This window comes from Benincasa hispida, unplaced genomic scaffold, assembly GCF_009727055.1.
Source record: "Benincasa hispida cultivar B227 unplaced genomic scaffold, ASM972705v1 Contig159, whole genome shotgun sequence".
In the NCBI taxonomy this organism is placed as follows: Eukaryota; Viridiplantae; Streptophyta; class Magnoliopsida; order Cucurbitales; family Cucurbitaceae; genus Benincasa; species Benincasa hispida.
This window is the reverse complement of record NW_024064153.1, coordinates 1066680-1094139: the sequence shown is the minus strand read 5'-3', so window position 1 is coordinate 1094139 and position 27460 is coordinate 1066680. Positions and strand designations below refer to the sequence as shown.

Below are 27460 nucleotides of genomic sequence, written 5' to 3'. Positions count from 1 at the left end.
GGAAACAAATCTACAAAGAAAAAATCCTTTACTCTAGCCGTGATCCTTATCCAAATTAAATATACAAGAGTGAACGTAGGTAAACTTACAAATTAATAGCATCTTGTTTTTCTGAATCCATGTAGGCATTGCTATAATATCTTTGAAGAGTTCTGAAGAACTCCTGAGACTGTGTTGCTGCTTTCCACTGTCCCCTTCTCTCAGAGAATATCTATTTAGCAGCCAAGATGCAGAAAATTTAGAAAGAAGGACATTGATACCTCTGTAGTTTTGATAACAAGAATCATTCCTCAAGTAGAAAGGAATTCAAAAGCATAGTGAGTCATCAATTCAAAAAGGAACAACAATAAAACTGCTTACATATAATTTCTTAGTAGAAAAAATATAACAATTCCCCTCACAAAATAGATCAAAAAAATCATCTCATTGTGTACTTCAGGATTAAATTTACTTAAAAATTAAACATTTTTCCTGAACAATGAAGTTGCAGAATGAAATAGCAGACACGTTTCTGTAACACCTACTGTTTTCAAATGTACATTCCAAAGCATTTTTTGGGCTTTTATAATTTTCACAGCTTGTTTCATCTAGTTGTAATGATAAAATCCTATATTACATTTTATTTTTGATGACCGACATATTCCCTATAAAATCAAAAGTTTTTTTCCGTTATACTTATATTTTTTTCGAAATGTTTGTCTCATCTTGCAAAGTTAGAGCCCCAAATGCACGAAGTAGATTAGTGTTAGTGATATAATATTAAATTTGTTTTCACCCATCAGGTTAAGCTTTTGGGTCAATTGGAGCATATGGTCCAAGAGGTCCTATGTTCAAATCTCATTTCCTTCCCAATTAATATTTTTTTTAGTACAACAACTGAGGGGTGGAGAATCGAACCTCCAACTTCTAGGGAGGAAGGTCATACCAATTACCTGTAAACTAAGCTCACTTTGGCTCTTCCCAATTAACATCGACTTCCACTTATTGGGTCTTCTACATATTTCTAACCCACAAGTGAGGGGGAGTGTTAGTGATATAATACTAAATTTACCTTCACTCATCACTTAAGCTTTTGGGTCAATCGGTGATTTAACAATTAGGATATTCTCTATGTTCAAAAAAGATACAAATGTTAGTCTCTATCTCAGCAGGGTACCTGCTTATCTCCCAACGCTACCTTTCTTCTCAGGGAAAATTAACTTTTTACTGATAAGTAAAAAGTAAACAAAGAGGAATTTGGAAAGTCCCAAAGAATTTTTTCAAAAGGCATGCCTTCCCAAGATTTTAAGAAACTCGAGTTTTATTAGAAAATAATTTTCCCTCACTGGACGAGAACAATCAATTATTGCAGCCTTCATTTTCCCCCGGTTTTAATGGAGTAGATTTATCTTCAGCATTTAATTTGGTGGGAAATAGCCCTAAAATTTCGGTGACAGAGAAGGATAGGTCAGATTCTCAAGCTCTCAAAACTCCTCATAAAAAATTAAAAAGACCTACCTTCATGCCTTGTTATCAAAAATATTATTCTCGTAAAAATGGGGTTGCATTTTTATCATAGGATGCTTATTTTAATCCTGATGTAATTGAAGTTTGCTGCACGCTTGCCCAAGCTCCAGCTATAATTAGGAAATAGCCCGAGATCTCTTGTTCCAACCATGCTGTCACTAGAACGATTACTCCAGTTCCAAATGGAAAATTCAATTTAACGAGGGAAGTTCCATCTATTACAAATCCTAAAAGTCAAGTGTTAAGGAAGATTTTGATGACGACTCTTCGGCAAGTGTGAGCAGTGAAGAACCGGAAATTTTGGTTCCAAATGCGGCCTCAAAACAGGAAGATATTATTTCCGGGAAAGAGGTTGCAGATCTCTTTCAAACTCCTACCTTCAAACAGTTACCACATATGCTTTCTTGTAAGTTCTCATTAATTAAGTCTCATGAAATCCCTTCAAAGTTTTCATCCTTAATTAAAGCTAGCAGTTTGAAGTTCGGAAGGGTGATGCATCACAATTCAATTTAATTTTTCCAGAATTTTTGTCCTCAGTTTTATATATCCAGAAGAGTTAGCAGCCTTAGAAGTCATTGGGTCAACATCTCAAGAACTTGGCTAAAAGTAGAATCTTTGGCAGCCTTTAAAGTAGGTAACGGTAAAAGGGTAGCTTTTTGGCTTGACCCATGACTGGAAATCGTTCCTCTAAAAGACTCCTTTCCTAGTCTTTTCATCATCTCTACCAAACCTGATGGTACAATACATGATTTTTGGGACGAGGCATTAAATTCTTGGTCTTTCTATTTTTGAAGACTGCTAAAGGAAGAAGAGCCAAAAAACTTCCAGCTCCTGATTGAAAAGCTTTCCCACCCTAAACTTAATTTGCTTCTCGATAAAAGAAGGTGGATTTTAGAACCAAGTGGGATTTTTTCAGTCAAATCTCTCGTAATGCACTTATCCTTCTCTTCTCCAATTGGAACACATTTAGAATCAGCATTGTGGAAATCCAAGAGCCCTAGAGGGGTAAATATTCTGATTTGGATTATGCCGAATGGCTTGCTTAACAGTGCAAATATTCTTCAAAGGAAGCTGCCTAATCATTATATTTCTCCACAGGTTTGCTCTCTATATTTGGCAAATTCAGAATCTCTTTCACATTTGTTCTTACCGTGTGTTTTTGTAGAAAATTGTTGGATACGTTTATTTAATTGCTTCAATGCCAACTAGGTTTTTGACAATGACTTTAAGGCAAATGTGCTTCAACTTCTTATTGGACCCAAATTGAAGAAGAAGCCAAATCACTTTGGGTCAATGCAATCAAAGCTTTGTTATCAGAACTATGGTTTGGAATCAAAGAGTGTTTCATGACAAAGCATCTCTTTGCTCCCTTAAATTTGATACCGCTCTTATCAATGCCTCCTCTTGGTGCTCTCTCTCCAAAGATTTTAAAGATTTCTCCATTCAAGACATCAATCTCAATTGATCTTGTAACTGCTTAGATTTTGGCCACAATTTAATTTTCAGATTTTCATTTTGGTGTAAGCCTTTGTATCAGGCATGGATTAGTCGGATTTGTACTCAGTTTTAGAATTTTCGCTCTACTTTTTAGGATATGATGAGAGTGCTATGGAGGTGTCAACCTAGTTGAGATGTCCTGGTGCATTTGTTGATCCTCTGTTTTGTTTTCTAGTGTTTGTTTCCTTTCATTCACTTGTAACATCTTTCATTAAGATAATGAAGTGGTTTGTTTCTTGTTAAAAAAAAAAAAAGTTATGTGGTTGTTTTTCTGAAGCTGCAGGTTATGATTAAATTGGTTTGAAGTGCTTGGTTATGTGGTTGGAGTTTATTCTTGTCCCAGCTAATTTGGTGCTTTTCTTCTTCAAAGCTTATTTGGCAACGTTCTTTTCTTTTAACTGCTGGTCGCTAGAGTATTTCTTGTCTGTGGGAGCGTTTGCTTATCTTGGGCTGAGGTTTCCATGTCATGGGATTTTATTTGTTCGACAAACTTCATAGTTGTATTTTTTGCTCCTCAGCAACAGTTTCTTGTTCGATCAAGCTCAAAGGTCGGGGCTCTTCCCTCATCAACATTCGGTTTGTTGTAGCAGCTGTTTTTGTGGGTTTGATTTTTCGTCAGCTCTCTACATTAATCTCAAGTTCAGCCTTTGCAAGATATTACGATGGAAGCTTTTCTTCTATTTTTTTCGGGCTTGTTCGAGTTTAAGTCTTCTAGAATTTGGGTTTCTCTTGAGTTATGTGTTTATTGGATTGTTTTACTATTTCTAGGGTTTCAGCCTTTATGATGTAATTTGGTTCGAGCTGTTAAAAGAAAATGAGGGTTTATACTTGTTATAATTCTATAGTCAGGGTTTTCCATTCTTGTAAATATTTTTTGATATTTTCCTTTTCTATGCTTTGTACACTTGTATATATTCATATCTTTGATGAATAAATAAAGTATTCCGATTCTTTCTCAAACCTAAGAGTTTTACATGGTATCAGAGCTCTCTAAACAAACTTAGGAATTTGTCAACATTAGGGTTTGAGAATTTAGAACCCGTTTGTGATACGTCTAGGGTTTTGTGGAGAAGTGAGTTTACACTTTTGCTCACAGTTGCTGTCTTCTATTCGTTCGCCTTCGTTAGCCGCCGCCGTCACCGGGGAAAAACAAAAGTTGTTTTTTTCCCGACACCGCCCAGTCCAACGAGGAGCCCAGCCGCCGATCTACAAAACCCCAAAGTCCAGTTACCATCTGACCAGCGCGTGAGGCTCACGCGCCGACTGTTCCATATTGCCATCCTTCCACGCGTCGGTGCGTGTAGGCGCATGCGCCGCCGTTTTTTCATCTGTCTCCTATGGGTTTCCTCAGTGTTGTTGGCTCTTCTTGGTGGTGTGTTTGTTTGGGATATATAGATATACTCGCTGCTTGTAAAGACATCTCTTCAGTAAATTAGGGTTTGATTCTCTGCTGTCCGGTGTCTATTTTTTAAGGTAATGGCTGATAACAAACCAGTAATGTCTGAGATTGTTCCTATGGTGTCAAAAGTAACTGAACACAAGTTGAATGGATCCAACTACTATTCATGGAGATCAAATCCAGGAGGGGTTGTTTGTTATTATTGTCATAAACCTAGTCATACGAAACGTGAATGCAGAAGATTGCTGAATAAGGGTCAGAGGATGCAATCACCCTCTGCACATGTCGCCTCTACTCCTGATAATCTTGACAAGTCAATTACGATTTCTGCAAAGGAGTTTGCTAAATTTCAGCAATATCAAGAGTCATTGAGGACATCATCTTCTACTCCCATTACGACCATCGCAGAGACAAGTAATATTTCTAAATGCCTTCTTTCCTCCACATCAAAATTGGTCATTAACTCTGGTGCTACAGACCATATGACAGGTAACCCCAGTTTATTCTCCAACCTTTGTACATCTACCTCTTCACCTAATGTTACTATAGCTGATGAAACCTCCACTCATGTTTTAGGATCAAGAACCGTCCATCACACTGAATCAATTTCTTTATCATCAGTTTTAAATTTACCAAATTTCTCGTTTAATTTGATTTCGGTTAGTAAACTCACTCGTGATCTTCATTGTTGTGTCTCCTTTTTTCCTGGTTATTGCTTATTTCAGGATCTTACGACGAAACAGACTATTGGTAAAGGGTGGGAATTTTGAGGTCTTTACATCTTTGAACCACAAACACCTACGGCCATCACATGCTATAGCGTGTCGTCTCCCTTTGAAGAGCATTGTCGTTTGGGTCATCCGTCTATCTCTGTGTTTAAGAGTCTTCGTCCACAACTTCAATATTTGTCTTCTTTAGATTGTGAGTCATGTCAATTTGCTAAATTTCATCGTTTGAGTTAGGGTTTTCCATTCTTGTAAATATTTTGTGATATTTTCCTTTTCTATGCTTTGTACACTTGTATATATTCATATTTTTTGTGAATGAATAGAGTATTTTGATTCTTTCTCAAACCTAGGAATTTTACAATACTAAATTAGGTTATTCCTAATTATTATTTCCTCTATAGTATTTTCCTTTTATGTATTTTCTTTTATCGGTTTATTGATGGCTATTTATTCACCTTGTAAAAGGTTGATTATGTATTATGAGTGCTATAATATGTATTTATATTGTAACTATAATTAGTTGTCTTTTATTGTAATTTTATATCTCCTAGATTAGGGCTTCCTTTTTTTTTCCTTTTAGCAAGTGAAGTTTTTTCAACCTTGGTCAACAGAATTCATGAAAAAGATTTGTTTGAAGGATTTGTGGTAGGAAAGGATAATATCCATATTACAATTCTCCAATTTGCAGACGACACCCTCTTATTTTGTAGAAATGATGATGGAATGTTAGAGATTCTCCGAAAAACTCTTGCATTATTTGAATAGTGCTCCGGTCAGAAAATAAATTGGGAAAAGTCGGCCATATGTGGAATTAATATTGAAGAATCCAAGCAAGAAGCCGTGGCCTCAAGGTTAGGTTGTAAATCTTTGCAGTTGCCTTTTTTATACTTAGGTCTTCCTTTGGGCGGTTATCCAAAAAAGACTTCTGGCAGCCGGTGATAGACAAACTTCAAAGTAAACTTGACAAATGGAGAAGGTATAACCTCTCAAGTGGCGGTAGGGCAACTTTATGCAATGCAGTTCTTTCAAATTTACCAACCTATTATATGTCTTCCTTCTTAATGCCAGAAAAGGTTATTTCCTCTATAGAAAGAATTATGAGAAATTTCTTTTGGAAAGGACATAGAGGAGGGAAGCTAAATCATTTGGTAAAATGGGAGATTGTATCAAAAAAAGTTGAGGATGGGGTCTGGCTCTAGGAGGATTAAAAGGAAGAAATTTGGCTCTTCTTGCCAAATATGGGGGTGGCGATTTATCCATGAGAATTCTTCTCTATGGACACAAGTTATAAAGAGTATTCATGGAAGAAATTTTGGTGATTGGCACACTTCTAGAAAGTCATTTTGTAGTCTTCGTAGTCCTTGGATCAGCATATCAAAAACCTGGTTGAAAGTAGAAGCCTTGGCAGTCTTCAAACTGGGAAATGGAAGCAGAATAGCCTTCTGGCATGACTCTTGGACTGGTAACACACCCCGTTTTCCCTCTTTATTTAGAATTGCTTCTAACCAAAATGGATCTATTTTGGATCATTGGGATTCTCAAACCCTCTCTTGGTCTCTACCCTTCAGAAGACTATTAAAAGATGAAGAAATACCAGACTTTCAGACTTTGCTCCTCTTGATTTCCAACATAAAGCCTTTTCTCAGACCTGACTCTCGATCTTGGTCCTTAGAAGCAAGTGGTACATTCACGGTAAAATCTTTGTCTAACCATCTTGCCACCTCACCTCTTGACACCCACTTTTTAAAAGCTTTATGGAAGACCAATAGTCCTCGAAGAGTGAATATTATGGTTTGGATCTTGCTTTTTGAAACCCTAAACAGCGCCTCAGTTCTGCAACAAAGGCTGCCCTCCCATTTTCTTTCTCCTAATCAGTGTGTTTTATGTAAATAGCTGGAGAAGACTTCCAACACTTGTTCTTTAACTGCTTCTTCGCAAGAAATTGTTGGCTAGTCCTTTTTAAATCCTTCAACATTAGCTGGGTTTTCGACATTACTTGTAAAAAGAACGTTCAGCAGTTGCTCAGTGGTCCTATTCTCAAAAAAGCCCCAAATCTGATTTGGTACAATGCAGTAAAAGCAATACTAGTTGAAATTTGGTTCAAAAAAAATCAAAGAATCTTTCAAGATAGAGAACACACTTGGTTCTCCCGCTATGAGGCTGCTAAACTTAATGCTTCTCAATGGTGTTCTCTTTCAAAGCATTTTGCAGCATACTCCCTTCAAGATTTATGTTTGAATTGGCAAGCATTCATCCTCCCAGTATGATTGTGTTTTAAGGAGAAGGGACACTACTATCCAACCTTGAAGACTTAAATAGTTAGGCTTATTTTCTTGTTTTCCCTCCTGTTTTGTATTATGTCCATAAAAAGAGGGCACTTTTTCTTTGTATTCAATTCTCTTGTAAGTTCCATATTCTCCGTTTTTGTTTGAGTTCTATGGACATGATGAGGACGTTAAGGGGGTGTCGACCTAGTTGAGATGCCCAAGTGCGTCTCCTGATCCCGTATCTTATATCGCTCATATTTAAGTACACATCTCTTGTACTTTCTTTTTATGCATTAATAAAAAGTATGGTTTCCTTTTCAAAAAAAAAAAACAGATTAGGGTTTCTTAGTTGTCTATATATATATATATATATATATATATATTATCTTCAGCCTGATTAATTGAATAAGATAATTATTCTCTCCAAAACTATTGAATACATGGTATCAGAGCAGTCTAGGGTTTAGAATTTCGTTCGACGACTATGTTAGGGTTTATGCTTCTCACAAGGTTAGGGTTTGAGTTGATTCATCAAGTTTGAGTAGCTGTTTGCCTACACCACCCATCCCAGGAGAAGTGCCGTCGCCGTCCAATCAAGTTTTGCCATCATCAATTGCCAGAAAAATCTGTGCGTGAAGCTCACGTGCCACAATTTTGATTCTGCTTCGTGTCACGCGCCGGTGTGTGGGAGCACGTGGGACCACTTCTCCACGTTCCGTCAGTTGGGTTCTTCTCGGCTCACATTTTCTGTTTCTTTTTTTTTTTTGGAAAAGAAAACAATTCATTGATATAAGAGAATAGCGGAGCAAAGCCCAAAGTAAAGAGGGTTATACAATGAGCTAAAATAACAACCGAATACCAACGGATCAGTTAGCACACTCGGACATCTCAACTAGGTTGACACCCCTTAGCGCCCTCATCACATCCAAAAACAAACTAAGACTAGCTACAAATAAATGAATAGCGCAAAGCATTACACTCCTAAAAATGAACAAACACAGGGGAAAAAACAGAAACAAACAGTCTGAAAAATCAAAGAAAAATCGCTGGCTATTGAAGAGGCTAAAAACCATCACTTGAAAGGGAGGCAAACACTCTCCAATTGAGATTGAATTCTGATAAACTATAGCTATTAAAATGCTTGGAGAGGATACACCAAGAAGAAGCAAGCCAACGGGCTGATTCGAATCAATCATGGCAGCCAAGAGCCTTATCATGAAACACCCTTTGATTTCTTTCAAACCAAAGGTCTGCCAAAAGAGTCATGACCGCATTAAACCACAATATACGGCTGGAATTTGTGGAGATTTATACCAACTAAAAGCTGCAGCAAGTTACCCTTAAAATCATTGCTCATAACCTATGAAAAGTTGAAGAAGGACAGCAACTTCTCCAACACCAAGCGGAATAGGAACATGCAAAGAAAAGGTGGAGGGAGTCTTCAGACCAATGTAGGCACAAGGGCATATTGAAGGAGAAAATAAAGCTGGTTGCCAACTTTCTTTGCAAAACCGAAGCTACATTCAGCTGACCAAAAAGCATTATCCAGACTAAAATGTTAATCCTTCGCGGGTTGCAAGTCTTCCACAGGGCCGAGTAAAGAGTTTTGTCCAATGGGAGGAGGGGGAAAGGTGTATTTTAAGTGAATTGACCGTGCAGAGACCGAAGGCTGAAATAGACCATTCCCTTTTATCAACATCCTCTGAAATTTTCCTTGTTGCAATAACCCCAAACAACTCTTGAAAAGAAATGATCTCCTCATCTTTAAGCAAACGACAAAAGGTGATTGACCAAGCGGCCAATCTATTGTCCCAATGGTCAGCAACCGAACCATTTGGAAATAAGGTGATTCTGAAAAGACTTGGAAATAAGGTACTGAAAGGGGTCACTCCCTCCCAAGGGTCTAACCAAAATGCAATTTTGCTGCCATTTCCAAGTTTGAAAATGGCCAATGACTCAACTTTTAGCCAAGACTTCGAAATACCGATCCACGGGCTTCTCAAACTTCTGCCCCCTTTACCTGCCGTGTGCCAATTAAAAGGATCTGAGCCATGAATGCTTCTGATAACTTGACCCCAAAGAGAGCCTTCCTCTTTGAAAAATCTCTAGCCCCATTTAGCAAGTAGTGCTAAATTCATAGTTTTGAATCCACCAAGGTCGAGGCCTCCATCTGTCAAAGGTTTTTGCACCGAAGCCCACTTCACCAAGTGATTTAACTTGCTGCCATTGTGTCCTTCCCAAAAGAAGTTCTTTGTAATCCTTTCCAATTTTGATGCAACTCCATCCGGCAATATGAATATGGACATAAAATGCGTTGGGAGGTTAGACAAAACTGACTTGCATAATGTGACTCTACCTCCTCTTGATAGGTTGAAACGCTTCCATTTGTCCAATTTAGCTTGAAAATTGTCCAAAACAGGTTGCCAAAAAGACAGATTTGTCGGGTACCCACCTAAAGGCAGCCCAAGGTATAGGATTGGAAGATGATCAGCCTTACAATTTAATGAAGCAGCAGTGGAAATCAACTCATTTTCATCCACATTTATACCATAAAGGGCTGATTTATCCCAATTTACTTTCTGCCCTGAACGCCATTCGAAAAACTCCACCGTTTGCTTTAGTTTTGCAAGCATTTTGCTGTCATATTTACAAAACAATGGCATATCATCCGCAAATTGAAGGATGGAGATTTGAATTTTATCTTTGCCAACCACAAAACCTTCATAAAGACCGGCTTGAAAAATCTTGTTCACCAAAGCACTTAAAACTTCACTTACAAGAAGGAAAAGGAAAGGTGAGGGGATCATCTTGCCTAATACCTCTTGTGGCAGCCACCCTTCCCCTTGGTTTACCATTGATGAAGACTGAAAACATTGGATTTTTAACGTAGCCCATAATCCAATCTATCCAATTCTGACCAAAGTTTTTGCTTCTCAACACCTTTTCTAGGAATCCCCAATCAACACGATCAAAGGCCTTTTCCAAATCAAGCTTGAGAATCCACCCCTTCTTTTTCACTTTATATTCTTCCACAGCTTCGTTAGCAATAAGAATGGGGTCTAATATTTGCCTTCCTTCAATAAAGGCACTTTGGGAAGAAGCTATAATGCTAGGCCTCACTAATTTTATTCTTTCAGCAAAAACAGCCCTAATAGGCATCTGGGGCTGTTTGTTCTATTGGTTCAACTTTGATTTATGTTCAATTTGGGGCTGTTTTGTTCTTTTGGTTCAACTTTGATTTCGATTTTGGTTTGTTCTTTCTGCTCGTGAGATCTACAAACTGTTTATTAACTCATAATGGATGAAGTGAAGCATATGGTAGTATCTAATGTAATTTCCCTAGCATCCAAGATAAATGAACACAAGTTAAATGGATCAAATTACTATGATTGGCGTCAGACGATTCGATTTTATTTGCATAGTACAGATATGGATGATCATGTGACTGAGGAGCCACCAAAAGATGAAAAGAGAAAGGCTTGGCTTCGTGATGACGCTTGACTTTATCTTCAGATTTAGAATTCTATTGAAAGTGAGGTTGTTGGCTTGGTAGATCATTGTGATTATGTGAAAGAACTCTAAGAATTCTTCTATACTCTAGAAAAGAACACGTTCATAGAATGTTTGATGTCTGTACGCAATTCTTTCAAGCTAAACAGAAAGTAGAATCTATTACAAGTTACTTTATGAGACTTAAGAAGACAGTTGCTGAACTTGCTTTACTATTGTCGTTTAGTCCCGATATCAAAGTTCAACAAGCTCAGCGAGAAAAGATGGTGGTTATGATATTTTTAATGGACTTTTACTCTGAGTTTGGAATGGCTAAAACACAGATTCTTTCTGATTCTGAAACTCCGTCACTAGAGGAAGCCTTCAGTCGTGTTCTTCGTATTGAGAGTTCTCAATCCAATTCGCCTATTTCTCAACCCAACAGTATGAGTAAGAATAATAATAACTCCAGCAGTACTTTAGAGATGACTAACAATTTTTAGAACCCTAGTTATGATAATCGAATATCAGATTCTCAGGACATCGTCTGTCACTATTGTCGTAAGCCAAGACTGTAACGTGATTGTCAAAAGTTATTGTATAAGACTCAACCATCTCAACATGCTCAAATAGCTTCCACCAATGATATGGCTGAGAAGTCTGCTACCATTTCTGCTGACGACTTTGCTAAATTTCAAGTATTTAAGGAATCCTTGCAAGCATCTTCTTCATCAAATCCTATTGCCACCATTGCCGAGACAAGTAATACGAAATGTCTTCTTGCTGACGACTTTGCTAAATTTCAAGTATTCAAGGAATCCTTGCAAGCATCTTCTTCATCAAATCCTATTGCCACCATTGTCCAGACAAGTAATACGAAATGTCTTCTTACATCATCTACCAAATGGATCATAAACTCTGGTGCCACTGCTCATATGACAGGTAAGTCTAACTTATTTTCTATGCCTTTGTCTTCTATCTCATCTCCGTCTGTCACTTTGGCAGATGGATCAACCTCCTCTGTTCTTGGATCCGACACCATTTCTCTCACTCCATCACTTTCTTTGACCTCTGTATTACATTTGCCTCAATTGTCTTTTAATTTAATTTCTATTAGCTAGCTTATTCGTGACCTTAATTATTTTGTCTCGTTTTTTCCTAGCTATTGCTTGATTCAGGATCGTATGATGAAGAAGATTATTGGTAGAGGACATGAGTCGAGGGGTCTTTACATTTTTTACCATCAAATACCGAAAACTATGGCTTGGTCTAGAGTTATATCCCCGTTTGAAGTCCATTATCGTTTGGGTCATCCATCGTTGTTCGTTTTGAAACAACTTTATCTAGAATTTTGTTCCTTATCGTCTTTGAATTGTGATTCGTGTCAGTTTTCTAAATTTCATTGTCTTAGTTCTAGTCCTAAAGTTCATAAACGAGCTAGTGCTCCTTTTGAGTTAATGCATTCTGATATTTGGGGTCCTTGTCCAGTCGTGTCCCAAACAAGTTTTCGTTATTTTGTTACTTTTGTTGATGATTATTCTCGTGTGACACTATTATACTTAATGAAAATTAGTTCTGAGTTATTGTCTCATTTTTATGCTTTTCATGCCGAGATTCAAAATCGATTTAATGTATCTATCAAAACCTTGCAAACTAATAATGTTGGTGAAGATTTCTCTCATGTACTTGGTATGTGGTCATGGCATCATTCATCAATCCTCTTGTGCACACTTCATCTCAAAATAGAGTTGCTGAAAGAAATAACAGACACCTTTTTGAAACAGCCCACGCCTTATCCTTTTAAATGCATGTTCCAAAACAATTTTGGGCTGATATTGTGTCTATTATTTGCTTCTTGATTAATAGAATGTCTTCCTCTGTCCTCAATGGAGACATTACTTATCGTACTTTTTTTTCTACAAAATCTTTGTTTCCTGTTGTCAAGATAAGACAGGATCCGCTACAAGCAATAAGAACATAAACAAACAGAACAAAACTCATAAACTAAGTTCAACATGACTACAACAAGCAAATCTTGTAAAAAAACAAAAATGACCCATAATACTAGGGTGAAGGGAAGATGAAAGGCTACCAATTGAGGTTGATGTCTTGGATGGAGAAGTCTTTGGAGGTTTTAGCAAGAGAACACCATAAAGAAGCGTTGAGTTGAGCAGCCTTGAAGCGAGACATCCAAGGTGAAGCATTGTCATGAAAAACGCGCTGATTTCTTTCAAACCACAATTCAGCTATCAAAGCTTTCACTGCATTGGTCCATATCAATCTTGGTTTTTCTTTGAAAGTGGGGCCGATGAGAAGCTGTTCCATGTTAGCCTTGAACATATTACCAAAACTCCAACTAATATTGAAACAATCAAATAAGAGATACCAACAGTTTTGAGCGTATCTGCAGTTGAAGAAAAGATGTTGTAGATCTTCTGAATCTGCCAAACAAAGGGGACAAACCTGTGGAGAGAGGCAGTGAGAGGGAAGCTTTGATTGCATTACAGTTGAACAGTTAAGGAGACCATTAAGCATAATCCAGATTGTGATGTTAATCCTCCTCGGGTTTTTGGTTTTCCATAGTGCAGAATCCAATCTTTTCCCAATAGGGGAAGCTTTAGAGAGATGGTTTACGAGGGATTTCACCGTGAAAATTCCATTATTTTCTAACTCCCAACTTCGCCTATCAGTAATTTGTGTAATTGATTTTGCTGCAACAACTTCAATTAGAGATTGAAATTCAATGCATTCTTCCTCCTTTAACAGCCTTCTGAAACTATTGACTAGGAAGCGGTTAAGGAATCCCAAAAATCTAAGACAGCGCCATTAGGATTCAGGGATAAACTAAATAGTCTTGGAAATAGACTCTTTAGGGGTAAAATGTCTGCCCAAGGGTCAAGCCAAAAGGCTATTCTTCTTCCATTTCTTAGTTTGTAGGCAGCCAATGAATCAACTTTTAACCAAGTCCTTAGTATGCTAATCCAAGGACTACGGAGACTGCAGTTAACCTTTCCACTGGTGTGCCACCCAAACAAGCTTCTACCGTGTATACTTTTCACAACTTGGTTCCAAAGTGCATCTTCTCCAACCATAAATCTCCAACCCCATTTTTCTAACAAGGCTAGATTTTTTGTTTTAAGGCCTCCAAGACCAAGGCCACCATCCGCTTGGGATCTAGAGACATAATCCCATTTGACTAAGTGATTTATTTTGCCTCCTTTATGTCCTTCCCAAAAGAAGTTCCTTAATAATTGATCCACAATTAGGGCTACCTTTTCCAGCATCAAGAAAATTGACATATAATAAGTAGGGATATGAGAAAAGACGGACTTACAAAGAGTGGCATAGCAACCTCTAGAGAGGTTGTATCTCTTCCCTTGTACCAATTTTCCTTGAATTTTTTCAACCACCGAAAGCCAAAAATTAACTTGTTTTGGAAAACCACCTAGAGGTAACCCAAGGTACATAAAAGGGAGGTGAATAGCTTTACAATTTAACTTGGATGCCACTGCATACAGCTTGCTGTCATCAATGTTGATACCACATAATGCAGGTTTTTCCCAATTAACCTTTTGCCCCGAGCACCACTCAAAGAAATCAATAGTCTTTCTTAAGGATTCTAACATTTCATCTTCATATTTACAAAAAATCAAGGTATCATCGACGAATTGAAGAATGGAGACATGAACTCTATCTTTCCCTATCACAAAACCTTCAAATTTGCCTTTTTCATGAAGTCTGGCCAATAAAAAACTCAAAACCTCGCTGACTAATAAAAGAGAAAAGGTAAGAGAGGGTCCCCTCGTCTAATGCCCCTTGTAGCTTTGATTCTTCCCCTTAGTCTTCCATTAATAAAAATTGAAAATAATGGACCAGAAACGCATCCCATTATCCATGAAATCCATCTAGGATCAGAGTTTTTCCAGCAAGAACTTTCGAGGAAGACCCATCAATCCGATCAAAGGCTTTTTCTAGATCAAATTTAAGAATCCATCCTTTTTTCTTTTTGGAGCGATATTCCTCAACCACTTCGTTGGCTACAAGGAATGGATTGGATCTAGTATTTGTCTCCCCTCAATGAAAGCACTCCGTGAAGGAGCAATTATGCTTTGGCAGAATTTTCTTTAAACGCTTGGCTAACACTTTCGCTATAATTTTGTAAGATATTGTGGTTAGACTGATTGGTCTAAAATCCCTTACAAAGATAGTGTCTTCCTTTTTTTTAATCAAACAGATGAAGTTCTCCTTAACACAAGAATTTAGTCTACCATTGACATAAAAATTCTCAAAAAGCTCCACAAAATTATCTTTGAAGTATTCCCAGAATTTTAGGAAAAATGCTGCCAGCACAGGAGCTTTATTATTTCCCAACAACTTCAGAGCAATTCTGATTTCCACCTGGGTAAATCTAGCAACCAGCAAAGTGTTCTGGATTCGAGAGACAGTGGACCAATTCAGATTGAGGGGAAGAACACTAATGCCTGATCTTTAGAGTATAATGAAGCATAAAAGCCCAGTATGAGGTCTTCAATTTCCTTGAATGAATTTGTTGGTAGCCCTTGGTCATTAATCAATTCTGAAATCAGATTCCTCCTTTTCTTTGCTGCAAAGTATCTATGGAAAAACTTAGAGTTTCCGTCTCCCAAACTCAACCAATTTAGTTTACTTTTATGTCTTAAATTCCTTTCATCTATATGATAAAGTGATAACAAATCAGCTTCCAAGAAAACTCTCACATCAGTTCCGGAAAGGAATCTTTCTACATATTCTTCTTCATTATCTAATTTTTCAATTTCTTTTAGCAAGGCTTCTTCTGCTTTTTTCTTTTTAGACTCAAAATCAACTTCCCAGGACTTCAAAGCCGACTTGATTTTTTTTAATTTGGAGGAAATGACAAACCCAGCCCATCCTTTTTGAACTTCAGTATTTAGTTCTCTTTCAATTACTCGCCACCTCTCTTTTAGGTCCAGCCAGCTGTTGCAGAATTTGAATGGTGGAGGTCCCCACTCAAAGGAACCGGCTTCAAATAAGATGGGGAAGTGATACTGAGAATGTGCGAGTTTGTCTTGCCACTCTAGTATTAGCAAATAGGTCGTCCCATTTATTTGAAATTAAGAATCTGTCTAGAAGAGAACGAGAGATGATAATGCCTTCGCGTGACCACGTGAAACGTCCATTGCTATGAGGAATTTCCATTAGCTTAATCTTAGCAATGGAGTTATTAAATTTCCTCATACCTTTTGTTAATCCCCCCCAAGGAAAATGTTCTTGAATACTTCTAGTAATGTTAAAATCTCCCCCAATACACCAAAGCTTTTCACAGTAAGCCGAAAGAGAGTACAATTCTGGCCAAATAAACTTTCTCTGTAATTTGTAGGACCGTAAACATTAATGATCCAACAAACCTTCTTACTGACCGTCAAGCATTTAACAGATAATGAGTACCATCCTTTCAGTACTTCAATAAACAAAATATTGCTTTCATCCCACATGTTTAGTAATCCTCCGGATTTTCCAAAAGCTTCGAACAAAACCCAGCCAATATCTTTGGAGCTCCATAACTCCTTGATGAAAGCTACGTCAAAAGATTCTCTCTTTGTTTCCTGTATTAAAACCAAGTCTGGATGTATTTTCTTCAAGCTTCTTCTCAAAGCCAGTCTTTTGGAGACATCTCCTAAACCTCTTGTATTCCAAGATAGAATCTTCATAGTATGCCAAGAAGAGGTAGAAGCTCTTGATTGAATAACCCGAGGATCAACTCACAGTCGTCAACTACAGAGATCAGCTTCTGTGGTATCTCTTTCTTCTCTACTGTTTAAAAGTAGGAGGGTTCAACACAGCCTACTCTTCTTCTGAGTGAAATAAGAGTTGCAAGTCATTGTAATGACCATCCAAATTCCTCTACTTCTGAATTCTCGACTTTTTCACTGCTTGTACTGACTATAGAGTCTTCATCTGAATCAAAGTGTCTACTTCGAACGTCTTGTAGAGAATCCGGGATTCCTCGCACAAATGGCATGCTTGGGCCGACAATTTTAAAATCTGAATAAGAAAAAGAATAAGAGCTATCTTTAGTAGTAGAATTGTCTGACTTGACTGGGAAGAAACCAAGAATTTGAGCTTTGATGCAACAGTTTCCAAGCAAATCGTGATTTGTTATGGCTGTCCAAGAGTTGCAAAAGGAAGTGTTTCTCCGGGTGAAACGCTTTCTGAGAGGCTTGAGTAAGTAGGGTTTTCTTGTGTGAAACGAATTACGAGTAGCTGAAGGGTCTTCATTTTTCTGAGATTTGAGTAATAATGAGCTTAAGTTCAAAGACTGCAATCTTCTCTCGACTTTTGAAGTGTCATTCTGAGGGAGGCTAACAAATGGCGTTGTATTCAATGAGCACCCACCTGACTTCTCATTTCCACCAATTGAAATCGATCCTTCTTCTTTATCAAAAAAAGGAGACCTTTGGACTTCTCTCAAAGGCTTTTACAAGCCAAAAAATTAAAGAAAGGTTCATTTGGCAGGAAGTCGAAGCATTTTCTTAAAGGTGGCTCGAAATATGAACAGCCAACGGTTCTTTTTGTCCTGAAGTGTTTCTCTTTCTTCTTTTCCTCAAACGTGTTCACATTTGTCTGATCTTGGGGAAACGAATTTTGTGTGTGTTCTACGGAATCTTAGCAAACCTCTAATTAGTCTCTGGTTCAATCTGAGAGATGTATTTTAGCTCTTTTTCAACACTGATGTCTGGGCTTTTGGAAAACTTTGGCTTGCACCTTGATGGAAGGAGAAACTTGAACTTAGGACTTAATGAAACATTCTATTTCCTCATCCTTTATAACTTGATTTAAACGAACAATGTCAATTGGATTTGTGAAGTTAAACAAGAATCTCCCCTAACCTTGCTGGGTGGGTTAATTGATGAGATATCACCAAAGTTCAAGAAGATATTACCCCTCTTTTCATCTGAAATTTCCAACATTGCAGGGATAAATCCACATAAATTTTTCTTCACTTGGATTTTGGCCTCTGAGACATTAAGAAGATTTAAAGTTTCCATCTCAATATTCTCCAAACCACCAAAATAAGCACCAATAGCTTCAAAAGTTTGTTTATTCCAGTAGTCGAGAGAGAGATTTTAAATTAATAACCAGCCACCGTATCCTTTTGAATACAACGGTCTACAATGAGTGAATTTGTCCCACTTTTCAAATTTCAGGTGGAAGAAGCCTACCTTCTGCCATTTGGCGGGATTCTCGATTAGTTCATTCATTGGACAATGATCCATTGCAACCAGTGCGCTCTTTGCAAATAATGGGTTGATTATGATATTTGATTGAAAGTATAGTTTGAGTGTTATACTGATTTCTAGCCAATTAGCGAACTCAAATAGGTGTGTGACAACCCAAAGGTTATCAAAATCTGCTTGGAATACTTCTGAATTTTTAATAACCCAATGATGTTGCATACTTTGTTTATCGAGTAGGAAAACAGAGGTCTTGATACTCTGTTTTTCTGCTGAGGAAGAGGTTCTGGACTCAATAGATTTTCTCAATTTCCAATTCAAATGCGATGTAGCAGAAGTTTATTTGTCGAGCTTATCCGCAGAAACGTTCTCTTCTCCCATAGTTGAATGTTGAATATTCTCTGAACAAACTGGGGGGGGGGGTGACGGCCAAGGATTCCTTGATACAAAAACTGACAATGTCATTGAACTCTTGCCAGCCTGTCTTACCATCGCCATAAGGAATGTGAAGGTTCTTCCTTCCTCCTATTAAAGGCCATATCGCACACTCCATGAACCAATCTTTATTAACACAGAACTTTGAAAGGCGGATGACATTGTGATCGACTCTTTCCTTTAATAAGAAGAATTCGAAGGTTGGACCATTCAATGTTTTTTTCAACTAGTCTCTAGCCAATGTGCCATAGGCACTAAGAATAGTATTTTCTGCCCTTTTTTCATATCTTCCACATAGAATCCGTTGCTTTCTTTCCACATACAGAAGAAATGATCACAAATATTACCGCTTTTCACCTCCATGAGTTTAGAATCAATGGGTGCAAGAAATGAGGATGGGGAAATTGGTGCTGGTAAAAAGGTAATCTATCAAAATGGCAAGGAGCGGGTATGAAGGTGGTTTGATAGGAAGGAAAGGAAAGATTGAAGGTTTGGAGATTAATTGGATGTGAAAGGAGGTATCAGAAAAGAAGAGAGGAAGCGGACAGAGAAGGGCTAGTCGGAGAGTGATCAGAGGGGCGGTTTGAACGGAGCTAGAAAGGGATGGGAGAGGAGAAAGGAGAGAGCATTTTGTATAATTTACAGCTGAGACATTTAAACTTGATTTTCTACAACTAGTGTATACTTGCACCTAGGAAAACTGTTCGATCTGACTTCCAACAAGTTTTTGGCGTCGTTGCCAAGGAATGACGATTTCTAACATATTTTCAGTTTTGCTTAAGATTGTGATCGGTTTGCGATCGCAGTGTCTCAATTTAAGGAACAAGCTTGGAATCTTATTGCTTTCTAGGACAGGTTTAATGCATGAACATAAGGCCTCAATAGCTTGAGTTTGATCCAAAAATAGAATGTCGTAAGGAACAAAGGAGGAAGAGAAGAGAGCAACATGAGCACATAGGTTAATTTTGTAGGTACTGTTGCAAGACAAGACATTGCAACAATGAATCAACCTGAAGTCAATCCTCCAACTGCTATACAAATTCTTATATACAACTCTTTCAAAAGCACTCTCTAAACCACAAGAAAACAATCTTCAATCTTCCATTCTTTCTCCTTTCCATATTTCATGAGCAATTGACCAGAAAAGGGGTGTTCTTTGTCGTAGAGGTTTGAACTCAACCTTTCAGTACATAATGGTTTGTGCTACACTACATTTCAGTTGAGTTATTATATCGAGGAGGAGACAAGTCAGATAATATATGCTACATCAGTGTTTATATAAACAAATACGAACATACTGCCGTGAGTTTGAATTTTCTTAAAGAGAACAAGATACCCTCGCCTCAACCTAATTGTGGACGAGTTTGTTTCTCAATTTTTACCCCTAACTTTTTGTGTTATATGTAATAACCCCGACATTATTCTTGTTTCTGCAATAGGATTTTATCGGTAACTTCAATAATTCAATTATCTTGTTGATATCAAATTGAAAAAATAATCATAATAATAACAAAAGATTCAATTTCATTTTCCACATTGGGAGCATTTTGGCAGAAATCGGACATACCTTATTGTGGGCTGCTGAGCCACCATACTGGTGTGCGAGCGTGTCACCCATTCTCTCATAAAATCCCATTAATTCATCAGCTAAAGGGGCATCAAGATCGATTTTGGGGGAATCTAAGATTTCCAAGGCATGAAGCTGGTGTCCAAGAGCAGCAAGCCCATATGCATATTGTGCAACATTTGTACGGTCGAGGCAGTCTATGCAATTGGTCCTTAGCACCCCACTTTGGAACAGTGGCTGCTTAATAACGTAATTTCCATTAGAAACAAGGTTGTCAGCACTTATTTGTTTTTCCATGCTAGCAGCATCTTCATTATCATTGTCTGACTGTAGCTGAGAAGATGAGCTACAATTTCCTTCACTCCTGTAAGAAAGTTTTCATATAAAGTTTGTTATCACTTATCAGGAAGAGTCCAGAAACTTACTACCAGAAAAGTGACACCATTGTCATCCAGACTGAATTCCTTGGCTAAAAGCTATTATTCATTTCTTAAATTGAGAGAGAGAGAGAGACCAGCTCAGAAACAGAACCATGGAAAAAAAACATGCATGTGCGTATTAACCAACTAAGAAATACAGACATTTTAATTTGGCGACATCTTCATGTCCATCACATGTCCAACATTCCGACACTTGTTGGACACATATCAGACATTTGTTAGTGCAATAAATGTGTTAGACATGCATAGAGCACTTGTTAAGTAGACTAAAAAGCACATATATGACAATAACAATAGATTTCGAGTATGAAATACATCAAACTAAATTTTTAAGCATATGGTGTAAAAATTATTTATATTTAAAAAAAAAAGTATATTTTAATAAATGTGTCATTGCTATGAGACCTATGACACATTTATTAAAATAAACTTTTTCTAAATATATGATCTTGTAAACCAGTTGCCAATCCTAGTGATTATCTTTGATGTTTCTCCCGCCCCCATGGAGCTGGAGCTTTACTCCTCTGCCTTACTTGATATTTTGTTAGGAGAATATTTTGTCTGAGCAGCAAGATATTCATAACATCAAATGGGCCCAAACAAAATTTTGTTGAATTCATCTTATGGCCTCTCGACAGTTGTTTGGTGTCCTCGTCCTCACGTGATCTACCCTTGTTCTGGCTGTTATGGTCTGGTTGTATAAGAAGACTGGTTGGATCAGTTTATGGGGAGGCTTCTAAGTTGACAGCTTGCTAGTCAATCTGGTTATGAGTTCAGATCCAAACCTCAACTGCTTTCAAAGTTCTTTGTCACTCAAGCTTCAATCTTCGCTCTTTGCCAGAAGATTGCTCGGTTGGTATTTTTGTTTCCTTGGGTGTTTGTATTCTAGTTAAAAGCCTAATTTACTTCTAAGGATTAGTCTCTTTTATTTTGTTCTTGTTGTTCCGAATTATTCTTTGTATTTTTTTTCTTTTAATTCATTGTACTTTAAACATTAGACTCATTTCATTATATCAATGAAAAAGTCTCGTTTCCATTTCAAAAAAAAATAAATAAATAAATGTGTCATTGCTGTGTTTGTCTCTTAGATTTTTAAAAACTGATGTGTTGTGTCATATCTGTGCATCTTAGGTAACCAACCTATCACATTGGCCAAAAGTATATAGATATTAGTTTCGGCCAAACAGGTTAGACCTTGTGGGCATGCACCGGATATTATCAGACAGAAGCAAGGGCCAATAACTATGTATTATGTAAGAATATCCATGTAATCAGCCCAGATCACTGAATGTCAGATTATTTGACTACCTTGTTAGAGTCTTTTTTTTTTATCTTGAAGTTCTTGTATTGGCTTTATGTTTTAGTTTTATCAGTTTTTGATAACTTTCTTTTCTATTTTGTTATTTAATCTACTTTTCATAGGCTTGAACATTATTCATATTTTCCCTTTTTTTTTTCTCTTGAAAGGATAATTTTCACTTTTCATTAAGGAAATGAATGAGCCGGTTGATTCATGCCTTAATTGTTGATTTATTCCTTAATACTTGCGGTAATTAGGTGTGATTATATTTGGTAGGATATTTTTTCCTTTTATGTTGACGGTCTTTTTTCTATTTAAGACAGACCTATGTATGCTTGCGGTAATTGTTGATTTATGCCTTAATTGCTGATTTATTCCTTAATACTTGCGGTAATGATTGATTTGTGCCTTAATTGTTGATTTATTCCTATGTATGAATGTAAAGCAGAGCGTGTGGAATTATTCAATAAGATTCCAATTTACCAACATGATATCAGAGCAAAAACTCTAAGGGGCTGTTTGTTTTTTGAGAAGGTAGATAACAAGAATCTTTAGATGCCTGGGATTATAGATGTCCGTAATTACATGGCCGACATCTTTAGATAACCATATTTTTTTTTTTAGAAATATTTTTTATAATATTTGAGAATCTTAATAAATGTGTTTGTTTTGTTTGATTTCTACTCGAGAATGTCTTAAACTTACATAATGTTCCAAGAATATGCTTACGACTATTCATTAATTTATAATTCATTTAATATAATTTGATATAAGGAAAATTATTTTAAATGACAAAACTACTAAAAATATTTACAAATAATAGCAAAATATCGTAGTATATCTGTGATAAACTGCGATAGACAGCAATAGACTACTATCTGTATCTATCTGTGTCATGATAGACACAGATAGTAGTCTATCGCGGTCTATCACATATAGACTGTGATATTTTGCTATTCTTTGTAAATATTTTGGTTGATTTTCTTATATTTGAAAACAGCCCTTATTTGTTTTTTTAATTTTAATTTCTTTTTAAATTAATATAGTTTTATTTTTATTTTTATTTTTTTTTTAAAAGGAAACGATTCATTGTATTAATAAATAGAGAGGAGCGAAAGCTCTAAGTACAAAAGAGTTATACAAAGAGCAAAGCGAGAATACAAGTGCTTGTAAAAGGATCAGGAGATGCACCCGGACGTCTCAACTAGGTTGACACTCCCTTAGCACCCTCATCATCTCCAATTCTAACCCAAAACTGGGAGATAAGATAACAAGATTACAAAAAGAGGACAAAGTCTAAAGAACAACAAAAGTGAAAAACTAAGGATAAAGCCAAAACATTGGCCTGAAAATAATGGAAATATATAAAAAATTCAATAAGTGTTGCTGAAGTCTGGAAATCTGGAAATGTTTAGTGTTGTCCGATAGGAGGGGTTGAGATAAAGGCCTCCCAATTGAGGTTGAAATCTGAAAGGCTGTAAGCACGGAAAGGATCGGAAAGGAGGCACCAAGAGGAGGCTTGACAACGGGCAGCTTCAAGGTGGTCTTGGCATTTAGTGGCTTTTGTTATGGAAAATTCTTTGATTTCTTTCAACCCAAAGGTCTGCCAATAAGGCTTTTACAGCATTACACCATATCAAACGGATGGATTTGTGGGAGATGGGGCTGGCAAGGAGCTGAAACACGTTACTTTTGAAATCATTGCACAAGGTCCATGAAAGATTGAAAAAACACAGCAACTTATTCCAACACCAATTTGAGTAAGGGCATGTAAAGAAAAGGTGAAGGGAGTCTTCACTATGATGTAGGCAGAGTGGGCAAACTGTGGGGGGAAAGGGAGGATGCTAGTTGCTTTCTCTGAAGGACTTCAACTACATTCAGCTGACCGAAAAGCATAATCCAAATAAGGATGTTGACTCTTCTTGGACTTTTTGATTTCCAAATAGCCGAGAAGATAGGCTTTTCCAATGGGGAGAATAGTGTTAGGTGGCTTTTGAGGGATATAACAGTGTATTGGCCATTGGTTGAGATGGACCACACTCTTTTATCAAAAGAGAGAGAAGGGCTTCTACTTACAATTTTTCTCAACAAGTCTTGGAAGGCAAACACTTCTTCATCTTTAAGCGATCTTCGGAAAGTAATGGACCACGAAGCTATGTTATTGTCCCAATGATCGGCAACTTAGCCATTAGGGAGCATGGTGATTCTGAATAAGCTAGGAAAAAGGATGCTGAAAGGGGAATTTCCTTCCCAAGTGTCTAACCAGAAAGCAATTCGACTACCATTACCAAGTTTGAAAGTGGCCAAGGATTCTACCTTAAGCCATGTCTTTGAGATGCTAATCCATGGACTTTTCAGACTTCTACCTCCTTTCCCTGTCGTATGCCAATCAAAAGCATCCTTACCATGAATACTTCTAACAACTTTGCCCCAAAGAGAGTTTTCCTCATTGAAGAATCTCCACCCCCATTTAGCAAGGAGTGCAATGTTCATAGCTTTGAGCCCTCCAAGACCTAGACCACCATCTGCTAAAGGTTTTTGAACCAATTCCCATTTAACTAAGTGATTTTGCTTGCTGCCTTTATTGCCTTCCCAAAAGAAACTTCGTATTAACCTTTCCATTTTAGTTGCTACCCCTTCGGGCATAAGGAAGATGGCCAAGTAATGGGTTGGAAGGTTTGAAAGGATTGAGGTGCAAAGAGTGGCTCTTCCACCCCTAGATAGATTGAATCTTCTCCATTTGTCGAGTTTACCTTGTACTTTATCTAGGACCAGCTACCAAAAGGAGGCTCTTTTTGGGTAGCCCCCTAGAGGCAACCCTAGATAATGGAAAGGGAGATGGTCAGCCGAAACATTTAATGAAGCTGCCGTAGTATAGAGCTCACTATCATCCACATTAATGCCATAGAGTGCTGATTTATCCCAATTTACCTTCTGCCCATTCAAAGAGCTCCACTGTATGCTTAAGTTTTGACAGCATAGTGCTGTCATATTTGCAAAACAATAAGGTATCATCCGCAAATTGGAGTATGGAGACTTGGACTTGCTCTTTGCCTACTAAAAACCCTTCAATGATGCCGGATTGGTTGAGTTTAGAAATTAATGCACTCAAAACTTCGCTGACTAGAAGATAAAGAAAAGGGGAGAGAGGATCACCTTGTCTAAGCCCTCTTGAAGCGGCCACTCTTCCCCTTGGTCTCCCGTTAATGAAGACCGAGTAAAGTGGGTTTTTGACACATCCCAAAATCCATTCTATCCATTTCTGATTGAAGCTCTTGGCCCAAAGCACTTTTTCTAGAAAATCCCAACCAACTCGGTCAAAAGCTTTCTCCATATCAAGTTTAAGGATCTATCCCTTCTTCTTTTTTGCTCTATCCACCGCTTCATTGGCTATAAGTATGGGATCCAAAATTTGCCTTCCTTCTATGAAAGCACATTGGGATGGAGCAATGATGTTGGACATTACCCCTTTCAATCTCTCGGCTAACACCTTAGCAATGACTTTGTAGATTAATGAGGTTAAGCTAATGGGTCTGTAATCACTTACCTTGATTGCTACTTTCTTCTTTTGAATTAAGCAAATGAAATTCTCTCTTATACACGCATTGATCTTGCCATTCTTGTAGAAGTCATTAAAGGTATCTTGGAAGCCTGTCTTGAGAATAGACCAAAATTTCAGCAAAAATTCAGTGGTGAAGCCATCGGGGCCTGGGGCTTTACTTTTGCCAAGGGTTTTTATGGCTGAGAGGATTTCTGTGGCTGAAAAATTATTTTGCAGGAGAAGATTCTGATTCGAGTTCACACAAAGCCAATCTAGATTTAAAGGGAGATGCCTTTGCCTTGAAGATTTTAGATAAAGGCTGCGGTAAAAGTTGAGTATTAGGCTTTCAATTTCTGCATTCGACTTTGTTGGGACCCCTTGTTTCATCAACTAACTCGTTTATAAAATTTCTCCTCTTTTTTGCTGCTAAGAATCTGTGAAAAAAGCTTGTATTCTCATCTCCCTGCTTAAGCCAGTTTATTTTACTCTTCTGCAATAGGTTAATTTCTTCCAACCTATATAAGGCCATTAGTTCTGATTTGAAGAAGACCAAGCTGCATAACCAGTGCTGGACAGTGGGGAATTCTCAGCAAGTGTACCCCAATTTTCAATTTCTGCTAGCAACCTCTCCTCTTTCTGTTTTAATTTTTCCTTATTGCAGTGATGCCACTGTTTTACTGCTGTTTTCACATCTTTCAGTTTCTGATTTAATACAAAACCAGCCCAACCATGTACTCTGCTGTCAAACCATGCTTTCTCTATAATTTGGATGCAATCTTTGTTGAGTAGCCAACTATTGTAAAACCTGAACGACGAAGGACCCCAACTAAATGATCTGGCTTCTAATAAAATTGGGTAGTAGTCTGAAAAAATCCGAGCTTGTCTATTGGTTCTAGAGTTTTCAAATAACTCATCCCAGCCTTTTGATATGAAGAAGCAGTCTAGTAAGGATCTTGAAACAGTGATGCCTTCCCTTGACAATGTAAACTTCCCATTACTCAATCGGATTTCTATGAGTTTTACTTGCTCAATGAACTTATTAAACTTTCTCATGCCTCTAGTGCTTCTACCCAAGGGAAATCTTTCGTGTGCCCATCTTGTGATATTAAAATTACCACCCATACACCATGCGTCTTCACAATAAGTTACCAAGGACAGAAGTTCTTCCCACACAAATTTTCTTTCTTTGTAATCGGTTGGCCCATATACATTAGTGACCCAACAAGTCTTTTTACAATTAGTGTTGCATTTAATTGAGAGAGAGTAACCGCCTTCGAGGGTTTCTATTACTGAAATTAAGCTTGTGTCCCACATTGTTAACAGCCCACCAGAAGCACCAAAAGATTCTAACGAATTCCCATTAGAACTCCATAAAGATTTAATGAAACTTGCATCAAAATTTTCCTTCTTAGATTCTTGAATTAACACAATTGAAGGGTTAATTTTCTTTAAGATCGTTTAAGGGCCAATCTTTTTATTAATGTCTTTGAGACCTCTGGTGTTCCAGGATACTATCTTCATTTTTTCGAGAACAGTTATCAATGCCAACCAATGGTTAGTCCAATAATAGGTTGCATTCAGTGACTAAGCTCAGAAGGTGTGCTGGGAGGTCAGAAGGGGTTGAAGGAAAGGCTGAAAGGGCAGGATTGGGGATTTCAGTCTCGGCAGTAAGGTCCTCCCCTGTTTGAAACAGGGTATTTAGGTCAGCAAGCAGGGTTTCTTCCGGATTTGGCTCATCATGATCTTCTGAATTGATAAGCCAATCGTTTTCCTCTGTACTGATACTAAAGGGGGAATCAGGAGGACAATCTCTCTCAATGATTGATTGATGTTTAGGGGTGAAAATAGGGGTTTCTTTTGGTGGTGGTCCAGCCGGGTTGTAAGGGGGAAGAGAAGATGGATAATCTGACCTGGAATTAAAAGGCTGCTTTGGAAAAGAAGAAATTCTGGCTTCTGGGGGCTGGGAGGAGACTGAGCTGAGGCTGAGTCCGAGGCCTTTGGGGTGTTCCCTCAGGTGCTATCTTCTGATAAAGTGTTTGGAAAAGGTTTTGAAGAGGCA

At 37.6% G+C, this 27460-nt stretch overlaps 1 protein-coding gene across 1 annotated transcript in view; it reads right to left on the bottom strand.

Annotated features, from left to right (window-relative positions):
* Nucleotides 1-27460, bottom strand: part of LOC120068965 (phosphoinositide phosphatase SAC4-like) — an 86985-nt gene that overhangs the window by 34855 nt on the left and 24670 nt on the right. The window contains exons 10-11 of the mRNA XM_039020605.1: nucleotides 20121-20484; nucleotides 90-211 (exon numbers count right to left, since the gene is read on the bottom strand). Of these exons, the coding sequence (XP_038876533.1) occupies nucleotides 90-211; nucleotides 20121-20484 (486 nt within the window). The remainder of the gene's footprint in view (nucleotides 1-89; nucleotides 212-20120; nucleotides 20485-27460) is intronic.